The 12,283-nt window shown below is 41.0% G+C and overlaps 1 protein-coding gene across 1 annotated transcript; it reads left to right on the forward strand.

Annotated features, from left to right (window-relative positions):
• Positions 1-717: 717 nt before the first annotated feature.
• Positions 718-4,163, forward strand: si:dkey-251i10.3 (U3 small nucleolar RNA-associated protein 14 homolog A). The gene has a single exon (XM_006806443.3). It carries the CDS (start codon positions 771-773, stop codon positions 3,030-3,032), a length of 2,262 nt encoding a protein of 753 aa, XP_006806506.1. The 5' UTR covers positions 718-770; the 3' UTR covers positions 3,033-4,163.
• The last annotated feature ends 8,120 nt before the right edge of the window (positions 4,164-12,283 follow it).

The following is a 12,283-nucleotide window of genomic DNA, read 5'->3' on the forward strand; positions in this document are numbered from 1 at the left end:
CAATGTCATCTGTTATGTGATCCCTGTTTTACTCGACTGTATGTCTAAAATGTGATAAATAAAGTTTAAATTTAAAAAAAAAACAAAAAACAAAACAAAAAACAAAACACTTAGGTTTGAACGTCTCCTGCCCTGATAGCAGCTGGGGGAGGACTATCCTCCGCCTGTGAGCGCTTTGGCACGGGCGAGGTGCCCATGGCAGCACCGCTGCTTGTTCAGAGTAAGAGCGATACGCGTTTTCACGTCAAAAAGTCATAAATAAGGCTCCAATAACACCAGAAGAAGTCGCCAGATTTGTCGCTTAGGGGGTCTGAAAACTCGCTAAATATAGCGACAAAGTCGCTAAGTTGGCAACACTGGGTACAAAGAGAAATTATAATTGTATTAGAAGATTCTTTCGACCAAGAAGGAGCCATGGCTAATAAAAGAATAAAAACACAAGAGTATTATCAAATGTGGGTCAAACATTTAGTATACACTCTGAAGCTGGTTAGTGTTTATTATGTAACGTTCATAGAATAATTATGAATTCTTAAACAGGAACAAGAACATTTTCATCTCTTTATTTAAGATGATATTATTGATAAAATGATAATGTACAGTGTGAAGCGGGAACCTCCCAAAAACAAAACCCAAACAAACCCCAGCATATTTTGCGACAGTGAACAACACCGTCGCAAGCTTCGCGACAACGGGTTGTTTTACGGCACACGTGGGGCACGCAGTCGTCCCAGTTTAGTGCATTGAGCTCCGGCGGTTGTTGCTTCAGCATGGCTAAAGTTTCGAAAAAGAAAGCGAGTAAAAAGAAAACACGCTCCGGAGGTGCGGAGCAGAGCAACGAGCGGCATCCAGACGTGATGTACGACGATGAGAAGGAGGAGGATGCGACTGATGAAGATGTTACTGTTGAGGACGAAGACGGGTACGATGAACGAAAACGCCAAAAGCTGCTGGAGGCTATCGGCACTCTCAGTGGTAAGAGGAAGAAAACTCTGGGGGAGAGGTCCGAGGCGGCCGTGCATATGTCCGAATTTACCGTCAACGCAGAGGGCGAGGGCGACAAAGTCGATTTGTCGGACTTGATAGGGTCCATGAAGACGACTCCTGGACTCTCGGGCAAGAGCAAGAAGCGGCTGAAGAATTTGGAGCAAAGCAGAAAGACCATAGAGTGCCCGCTAAGCAAGCAGGAGAGCGAGAGGATAAGGAGAGATCTGGCTTTTCAGAAGGTTTCCAAAGAGGTGAGCCACTGGAAGAGCGTCATCAGACAGAATGAGAGGGCTGAGCAGCTGGTCTTCCCTCTCAACCAGGAGCATTCAGGCCCCAAGCCCATTGAGAGGGTGGTGATGGACTGGAAGGCTCAGACTCCGCTTGAGCAAGAAGTCTTCACTCTCCTGTCTGCCAACAAGCAGCCTATCAACGACCCCATTCTTACTCCCACTGAGGAGGCCTCCATGAAAGCGATGAGCCTGGAGGAAGCTAAGGTACGGCGTGCAGAGCTGCAGAAGGCCCGGGCTCTTCAGTCCTACTACGAGGCCAAGGCGAGGAGGCAAAAGAAGATCAAGAGCAAGAAATACCACAAAGTGCTGAACAAGGCCAAATCCAAGGATTTCCATAAGCAGTTTGATGAGATGGTGAAGAGAGACCCGGCGGCTGCGCTGGAGGAGCTGAATAAGATGGAGACGGCGAGGATGCAGGAGAGGATGTCGCTGAAGCACCAGAACAGCAGTAAGTGGGCCAGGTCCAAGGCCATCATGGCAAAATATGATGAAGGTGCCCGCAAAGCTATTCAGCAGCAGCTGGAAGTGAACAAAGACCTGACCCAGAAGTTGGTGACCTCACTGAACAAGGAAGAGGAGGAGACGATGGAGGAGGAAGGTAACGCAGACGTGGTGCCTGACTTTGTGAATGATGCAGAGCAAGGACTGGATTTTTCAAATCCTTGGATGACTGGAAAGCTCTCTCAAGACTGCGTGGAGAAGGAGACAAGTAATGCTGTGACTATTAGAGCTGAGGAAGATGTAGCTGAGGAAGAGGAGGTGGAGGAGACAGAAGAAGAGGTGCTGCTCAGAGAATTTGATAGCAGGAGGAAACGGCGTCAAGCTCAGGAAGCTGACGCAGCTGTAATGCTTATGGAGGAGGAAGAGGAGGAGGAGGAGGAAAACAAAGATGCTTCTGACAAAGAGGAAGAAGAGCTTTCAGAGTTCACAAGCCTTTTCAAAGGAATAGCAGAGGGCTGTGGAGAGGCTGACACAGCAGCTGAGCTGGAAAAGGAGCTCAAACTCAGGTGTCAAGACGATGAAGAGCTTCTCACACAGGACAAGGAGGCAGAGGAGGAGGAGGAAGCCACAGATGAAGGACCTGTTGTTCCGCAGCATCCTCCAGCCACAGAAAACACACACAAGACGGGCAAAAGCAGGAAGAGGAGGAAAGGGATCGAGCTGAAGCAAGTTCTCACCAAGGGCGCACAGCTCCTCCAGGTTCCCTTTGCTCCCACCATCGAGGATGCAGAGGACTCGGAGGAAACGCTGGACCAGAGGGGGCTCATTAAAGAGGCCTTCGCTGGAGATGACATCATCTCTGACTTTCTGAAGGAAAAGAGGAAGCAAGAGGATGCAGGGAAGCCTAAGGCGGTAGACCTGACACTACCTGGGTGGGGCGAGTGGGGAGGGGGAGGACTGCAGCCATCATGCAGAAAACGCAGGAAGTTCAGGAGAAAGATGGCCCCACCCACACCCAGGAAAGACCAGCATCTACCAGGTGTTGTGATCTCTGAGAAGAGGAGCAGCTCCATCAGGCTGCACCAGGTCAACGCGCTGCCCTTTCCCTTTGAGAGCCCCTCGGTCTTTGAGAACACCATCCGCTCTGCGCTCGGCCGCACCTGGAACACAGAGCGCACTGTCAAAAAGGTCACCAAGCCCAAGGTCGTCACCAAGCTGGGCGCCATCATCGAGCCCATGACTCGGGAGGAGCTAGTGAAGGACAGGAACGGAGCGTCTGCAGGAAGCAGCAGCAGTGTGAAAAGAAAACCTTAAGAGCTTAAAAGCAGCTGTTTTGTGGACATTATTAAAACATCGCTTCACAACGTTTCTTTCCCTGCTGCAGTGGAACTGATCTGTAATCTGAATATTTGAAGTGACTAAATGTCATTAATTTTGTTTTATGTTTCAGGGGCTGATCTGATCAAATGGTGATGAGATCTTTTAAATGTTATATTTGTTATTTGAGAATCTCTGAAATAATTCTTACTGGTGGAGTTGAACTCGTGCTGTTTCACCCTGTAGTTGGAGCCTAAACTGTGAGACGCACTGTAGAAAACAAATATCTCAGAATGTCGAGATGTCTGCTTTGTAACTTCTTGCTTTTTAATTACACTCTTATACTGACTGTTGGTGTTTTTAGTTATTTTTCCTGCCAGTTTGTATTGAATCAGTCTTTTATCACCACTATGTCATGTGTGCTATAATGTCTAATCTTTACTGGAAAAGGAGAAACCTGTGGCTGGGCTCTAAAGAAGGCTTTTCACATGAGATGAAGTGTTTGTGCACATTGTTGCTGCCAACATGTGTTTCCTGTTTCTCTTACACGAGGCTGTGAAACATCTCCAATGTGTTGAAATGTGGTTTGTGATTTTTCTCTAATGGAGACAAATCTTTGTATATTGCAGCATATTCCCAGGTTATTGTGTTATACTCACCAGTTAATGTAACTGTATACAGCAAGTATGACTTCATTGATGCCAAAGGGAAATTAATATAATTAGTACTCAAGAAAAATGTAAATAAATAAATACTGAAACATTTACAGTTTATGTTACTTTATATTTCCACTGACTTCACTCGAAGCGGATGGTTTGTATTGACTCCACTACGTTTGTGTGAGAACTTTAGCTTTTGTTCTGATTATATTAAGTCCCATGAAAAGTTGTTCGATTTGTTGATTTTTAGGATAATTAGAAAATAAGTCTGTACATTACATTAAGATTTAATGTGTTATCTCACTATAAACATCATGAGCACATCGCATTGCTGTTTAAGCTACTAAGATAAGCTCAGTCTTAAACATCTGGAGCAGTAACATACAAAAGACGTTCATACATTAAGAATTAATTTAAACATACATGGGAGTGTTGCAGCTTTGTGCATTGAAACACAGCAAATATTCAAGTAAAAGTATCAAAATCAGTGGTGAGTCTGTCCTTTTATGATCTGAATATTTTCATAAATATTTTTTACATCGCAAACTACTGAAAATGCAAAAATATTAAGTGTGCATTATAATGTTATGCATAAATTAAAGCCATATTCACATGCACATCTCTGCAGCTGCAAATTAGCCAATGTCCAATCTGCTGGTTGTTTATGCCTCTAATCCTACAATTTCTACAGATGTATTAAAAGCAGTGCACAGATCTGGAAGATCGATGAACTTAACTTCTGATTAAAATTGCTGCAGGTGTGTTGAAGTGAAAGAAGATGTGCGCTTAATCTGTTATTTTAAACAGAAAATTACAAACTACATTACAAATGAAAAAAAAAGTATCAAACAACTGTAAAAATACTCAAGTGAAAGAGCTGCATAGTAAATCCTACTTAAATAGTAAGTATTAGCAGGTAAACATAGTTAAGGGGTTTGTGATACACATCGTTAGATTACTAGTATTGAGGCAACAATGTGTAATCCATGTAGCTGCTGGACTTTTATATAAAACCTTATGAGTTTACAGAGTCGTTTGTAGTTCAAAGATCCATTTTTCCTCTTAAATGTAGTCAGTGGAAGAAGGTAGCATACGACAAAAGTATTAGAAATGTTGAAATTCTAGTTATGGCGCTTCTTTAAAGTATTTACTAACAGAATATTATCCTGACGTCTCGTATGGTTACAGTATTCAGTCTAAATGTAATGTAGCTTTTATTTCTTTGGGAAATTCAAGTGTTGTTAAAGCAGAGTGCACACAGCCCACAGGTGCTTTCATACGACAGGTACAAATGGGAGACGAATTAAAAGAGTTGATCCTGAGCCCTGCAGTAGGAGATCAGGCTGCGCTGTGTGGGAATGCTGCCATCTATTGTACACAAGGGTTCACTGTTCCTACAAAATGTTTGTAATCACACATTGTGTGCTTTATCGTAATGTTTCACCCGAGTTTAACAGCAGGACGTTAGGTCATCATCAACAAAGGAGGGAGTGTCTTTGAGCTGCTGTCTTCATCTCATGTTTGTTAATGTAACACAAAGTTTTCACACACACTCTTTCAGTCCCAGTCAAAACTTCACACACTCAGGATATTTCATATTTTTTATTATAATTATAGTAAACGGTCACAACAATAAAAATCAACTGAATTTATAAGTGACCTGATGTAAATGAAGTTTTCTTCACTTGTAAATAATTCTTTGGGTTAAATGTTGAGCCCACTGAGAGGAAAACTAAACCACAAACATGCCGAAGACCGACAGTTTCACACTTTAAATTTATTATACTTAGATAATATAATCATGCAGACTCTCAGATATGTCCTCAATTTTGACTGATGGGGACATCAAATCAGCTCATCCCTGACCAACTGGTTCTTTCAGCTGTCCTGTTTTTTTTAAAATAAGTATATTAATTCTTAAACAGCCCTGCGACCTCTCCAGGGTGTAGCTCGCCTCTCGCCCTAACACAGCTGGGATAGCCCCCCCCTGCGACCCTGAAAAGGATGGATGGACTGTCATGTTCTTCATGAAATGTAAGAATAAGTAAAGGCGTGGACTACAAATAATGAAGCCGCGTGCAGCATAAAATTAAAATACAAGACAACTTAAGTCAGTGTGAATCACACAGTTTGGTCTCAGTTACAGGTTTGGAGTTTCTTCACTGCCTCAACAACTGAAGAAATTTAAAGTCCAAATTTTAACCTGGTTAATTTTAAATCAGCGGTTTTGCAATCACACAAAATGATGTCGACCTCTGTGCCTGTAATTTTAAGGATAATCTCAACAAACACCAGAAGCTTAGCTGTAGCATCCTATCGTATGATGGATTTGTACTGCAACCATCTGAATGATTTACCTCCACAGGCATCTGACTGCCGTAGCCTGTTTGCTTATTTCTCCTGTCTGAAAGAAGAGCGTCCAATAGCAGCATTTTTACAAGTTAGCAGCTCATTTCTTCTCTCTTTCCCTGCTAATATTCATTTGTAAGGCCATGCAGTGGTATATCTAAAAGAAAAGCCATTACAGTTTGGTTACACCTTCACACATGGGTGAGAGTGCATGCGCTGGCACCCGACATCTCTGTATTTTTATGATAGACATTCGATTAAAGCGGAGCACTCTGTAATGGACTGTGCATCAGTTCAGGTAATGTTGTCAGCTTGTGTGTCGGCGAGGCGATGAAGAACTCGATTAGAAACCTTATAGTTACTAAATCAGTCATTCTCCAGCTCACTCTTTATTGAGCCACTTCTTTGGGGCAATTACTACAGCTTCATACAGCTTCCAGCAATGAAAAGAGACCCAGGCCTTGGACTTACTCCTGCCTATTGAACCTCAACAGGATCAGACAGTTTTTCTCGCTCGAACCAATGAAAGCTCCTGTGGCTGTAAATCAGAGATGTGGGCTTTTGAATGGAAACGGGTCCCATGATGGAATGTGATTTTCTCCATAGCACCAATTTGCTTAAATATTTGTTCAGGGACGAAGAAGTGTGTGCCTATCAGACTGAGCACCGAGGATGCAATGCCAGCTTATTGTCTTTTGCAGGGTGGTGGGATGGCTGTGAAATGTTACAGAAAAAAAGGGATTTCTTAGATAAGACTAATTACTGCTGAGTGCCTCAGACTGCGTGTGGCTTTGTCCTGCTTTTAGCAGATGTGCAGCTGCAGTTCGAGTTTACCTCATGATGCAGCAGCATGAAACAATCTGATAGAGCACTCTTTCCCATTTCCCCTGTAATCTAAAGCCCAACTCCATTCCCACCCTGACAGGTGTAAGATTAACTTAGTTAGGTGCAGAGGCACTCATGCGCACCAAATTAAATTAATGGAACAAATTTCCCTCCTAATTAAGATGAAAATACGTGTCAGTTATAACCTTGCTGAGCACTAATTATGTACAAATGATTTATCATCTGTTTCGTCCTGAATAGAAATAGGCTCACCTCTTCAATAGCCCCGGCTGGCTGTTAAGAGATGGGTCCTGATTAACTGTGACAGGTTGTGCTGCGGAGAAGCTGCACATCTCGGGGCCAGCCAATCAGAGGCAGCCTCAACTCAGACTCTCCTCCCTTCCATTAAGCTACATTGAGTGTGCAGCTGAGCATTGCTGTGCCTCAGCTCTCCTTCTTGTTTCGCTCCCTGGAATGAAAATAGAGTATATTCCAAGAGGGCCGCTGGTTGTGGTGGTGGCGTGGAGGGGTTGCAGGTTAGCTGATGGAGGTGGATGGCATAGGGAGACTGGTAAAACCCGAACCAGCAGGTGAATCCCTCCTTAGGCTGGATTAGCTTGTTCCCCCCTAACAAGAAGGAGATGAGGTGTTTTTAACAGCCCCTGTGAAATAAATTGAATAATGAAGAATGCAGCAAAGCTCATACATCAATGTTTAACGCAACGTGGTGGATAATTGCTTGAAGAACAAAAATAGTCTTGCATCACTATTTACCAACTTGAGACCAGCAGGTGGTGCAATAGGTTAAACCTGCCTTTGTAAATTCCTGCGGGTTAAAATATAAAAAATAAACAGCGCCATCGTAAAATTACAGTCTAAGCTGGATATTCCAGCTTATTTCCTCATGTCCTGCAAGTACAGATATGTTTCAGCGGGCAGCAGCACTGATTAGCATTAGAACCAGGCTCCCTTGTGATCCTAAGGACACACTGGCCAATCTGTAATCATTGTTCTGCAGGCTTGCTCACGGGGGATATGGTACACTTTGTCATTATCATTCAGTATGCCACACACATGCTGGCATTGCTTTCATGGACATTAGCATTTCCTCCTCATAGTTCCAAGAATGTGCACAGACAATGATGCACCACAAATCAGGGCTCTGGTTCCATTGGATGGACATTAAAGATTTTTCTGCCTGCTGCTGCAGGAACAGAAAAGCTCCTTGTTCCGTGTCTCATTTGCTCCTGATGTGATTCTCAGCCATATAAATGTCATCATGTACAGGTGTCAGCTCCATCCATTAGGGATCATTTAACTTTGTGATTTTGGATTTTTTACAGTTGTTTGCTCATTAGATGTTTCATTGTTGGTAGATGTCAGACTACGTGAATCGGGAGGTAGCAGTGATTTCTTCTTCCCAGAGCTGAGCATTTCTCCACCATACAGAGCTAAGGTAATGCACATTCAGCACAGAAACCAAACTCTGAACAGCATGCACATTGTATATGTATTGTCTAGCCATAACTCTTTTTGTTTTTTAAATTTTTAAATATTTTCCCTGATGTTAAAAAAAAAGTCACAGTTTTGTACATGTTTAATCTCTCTCAGACTAAATAAACTCACACTGAACACACAAGAATTTTTGTTGTTCATTCTTTATTGTGTCCCCAAACTTGTGACGCATATACTATGAAAACTAGAGCAGAGGCCATTTTCTTGTTTCCCATTTGAATCCTTCACACGTGCAGTTGGCGAACACGCTCGCCAAACAGCCTCTCCCTTTCCATGACGGCTGTCCTGGGATTGGCAGATGGCACAGACAGGGAGGGGGTTAGAGGTTAATTCGAGACAACAGAGAGGTCACAAGGCCTATTATTTTTGAGATGGGACTTGCAATGCTCCAATGGGGATGACTGTTATGATCAAGGCCCAGCCCCACCTCTCCATCACCATCCACAATCAACACCACACACACGATCACTCACATTTAAAGTGAATGAGCCGACAGAGGACTAATCATGAAAAGGTCCTCAGCGCTCGGCACAGGCAGGATGATGAATTGTATCCTGCCTGTTCGGCTGTGTAACGGGGCCTCCAAGTAGCTCTTGACAGCTAATTTAAAGCTCCCTATATCCTCCTCTTACTTCCCTTTATCAATCTAATTATTAGAGTTAAGTGAGTGTCCCTTAGGACTCTCCGATAGTCCAGCACAGAACCTGCTGAGTCATCTTAGTGGATAAAAAACACACATAAAGATCAGTGTAGCAGCATGGGCTAAAGAACAGTGCAGCCATGTGAGGAGCACACTCTGTAGGCCTGAAGATATCAGACAGAAGTCGATTCTAATTGTATTTGTATCATTGTGAATAATAATGCAATATAATATTATCAAAAGATAAGCAATGAATGGATTCTAGTACTTCTAATGGTGACTGCAAACCTCATATGTGTCATGACCCGATGGTAAGCACACACAATGTAAGTATTTAACTCAGTTTCACTCATTATTGTACAAAATATGAAGTAAATAAATAAAGATGTGTTGTCCTGTTTTGAAAAAGCATTGTTTTAAATTTACATAAAATGGTCTAAATAATAATAATAATAATAATAATAATAATAATAATAATAATAATAATAATGATAATAATGATAATAATAATAATAATAATAATAATAATAATAATTATTATTATTATTATTATTATTATTATTATCTGAGACTTTTTAGAGCTGTACTGTTGCTTCAGCAAACTGAGAACGTATTCAGGGCTCGACTAAGAAATTGCTGCTTTTGATCTTTAGGAATGTTTTAAAGAAATAACAGAGAAATATTAGCTGTATCTCACAGTTATGTCTTTGCGTGTATTTAAGTATAATAATGAGACTTTCAGTAGTACAGCATTAATGTTTAGGAGTCACGGCTGCTTTTATACACAATAATAATATATTTATATTTTTTGTTCACCGGAGTGTGAGATCAGTTTCATTTATCAGTTACAAATGTATCTTCAAATGAAACCAGCTATTTATATTTTATATTTGTAAAATGTATATTTCACAGTTACATACTACTGTAATAAACCATCACATCTGGTTATTTCACAACTTAAGGCAGCAGTAAACATAGTAGTGCGACTGTTTACCTTTTAATATTCAATAACATAGTTGGTGGAAGTTGAAGAGGATCATTTCTATTTCGTTTGGTCTTCCATAAAACTGCCGGGCAAGCAGCAACTCGTCACATTTTTTAAGTGTAAAGCAGCAAGCATCACTCGTGATTCTTACCAGCCGAGGCGGCCATGCTTGTTTTGTGTTTTCCAGTAAATTCCTGCGATGTTGTGCCTGTTTCGGTGGGATTTTTCAGTTCGATCAGTTTAATGTGTGAATGAATCTAAGAAGATTAGCCAGGCTTACGTGTGTTTAGAACAAATATTAAATCCGTGCTTAATATATTCGTGTAAAGACACATTTAGATTTTTGTTGCTAATACTGATTTGATTTTGTTACAGTCAGATTTTCGCAGATTCATTTTTTTGCAGTATACTTAAAGAAATTAATACTTTTTTTCAACTTTTTAACTATCCTTCATCCTACATAATGCTCTTTGTTTCTTGTAAGAAAAGGCTGAGCTCTCAGTAGTGATTAATGGAGGTTAATTGCACATGATGAGATCATGGTGTGGTGTAATTCATGTGAAAACACAGGAGAAGACATTAGTGGCACTTGGTCAGGTGGCAAATCAGCTGTGGGCTCTTGAAATGCTCGTTGAGATGGAGGACATGTGGAGGAGGGGGGATAGGTGTCGATCCTGAGCTTGAGGATACACCAATGTGGAACTTCAAGGCAAATGAGGGGCAGAAACTGGATTAATGCCACATAAGAGGCTGAGACTCTGGGCCATATTGCATGTGACTGGAGCAGGTCTTTTATGCTCATAGCGCCTGTGGCAATGGAGAAAAGTGCTTAAGCATGGTGAGACATTTTTTCTATAAAAGGACTGCAAATGGATTGAAGCACATTTGGTTCAGATTGTGTTTTTCTCATGGTGCACTTGTCTTCCAGGGGCTGGTTAGATGCATTATGGGTCTGAAGACGTTGTACACCCCTCTCACCCTCTGAACCTCCCTCCAAGACATTCTGTCTCAGACAATTGTCTGTCTTTGAGGCAATTAGCTGAGTTTTAAAAATCATTAGTGTGCATGTTGTGTTAAATGTCTGGTTTTCATTTAAACCATCCTTTGAATATTCTGCGAACTGTTTCCACATAAAAACAAATGTGCAAATAAATAAAGTTTATTAATAACATTACACACATAGTTACAGAACATTAAAAGGATTTGTTAAATAGCACATGCTGGACTCTGAAACTCCAAGGAGCTCAGTGAAGACCCAAGAAGGATGATTAAATTTATACCACTTGGCAATGACTCTTGTAGCCATTTCTAAACAGGATAAGATCAGTTCAAGCAATTGTATTTAAGTACAGGTTTTCTGTATGTGTCACCACTTTGCTGGGGCTGGAAGGAGATCCAAAGTGACCCTCAGATGGAAAGAAATTGTTTCAAACTGTTAACTCTAACTGTTAAAGCACCTAGAAGCAACTGTGAATTGGTGCTGTATAAATAAATTGAACTGAACTTCACGTCAATCAAACCTCCCGAAATATCTAGAAATCATAGAGGACACAACTTTGCTGGACTCAGTGAAGGTGCAGCACTCTTTTCAACCACGTGAGCACTAACAATTACTGCTTATGTAGTACAGTCCAGTTTATCATATAGGACTCGTGTTTAATTCTAATTTGAGTTTATTCCAGGATTTTAGTAAATATATTAACAAACAATTTCCCTCAGTTCAACATTTTTCAGTGTTAAGCTTTCTACAGGTATTTTTTAAGATCCATAGCATGTAAACTCCAGTTAACAGATAAAGTTAAGTGCTATAGTTGACAAGAGAGCAAGGCAAGCCTCTTTCTGTTAAAACCATTGTGTACTTAGGTATAATCCCCAAAACACCATCATGAGTTGCAAGTCTCAGTATGCTGATTACAAAATAGCATAAATGAGGATTAAGAGTAATCCACAGCGCACGGTGACTTTCTCACTTTTTCATTACTGTAAGCCAATCACACCACAAAACAAATCAATAAAATAAATATTTACAAAATTAAGTGTATATGTGAGGATTCTTTTGAGTGGATAAAAACTAGAGTACAACGCTGAGCTGGGTATTGGGGCTGTTTTATTAAGCTACAAAAGATAAATTTAATTGCTCACTAAATTAAACATAGCCATTGTCCCTTTCCTAGTTATTGATGCATAAACATTTCGCATAAAGCGATTTTTAATTAAAAACTATATATAAAAACAATCAACAGTTGAAACTATTTCTACAGAAGAATTATCCAAT

This window comes from Neolamprologus brichardi, chromosome 16 (genome assembly GCF_056152115.1).
Source record: "Neolamprologus brichardi isolate AB-2024 chromosome 16, ASM5615211v1, whole genome shotgun sequence".
Classification (NCBI taxonomy): Eukaryota; Metazoa; Chordata; class Actinopteri; order Cichliformes; family Cichlidae; genus Neolamprologus; species Neolamprologus brichardi.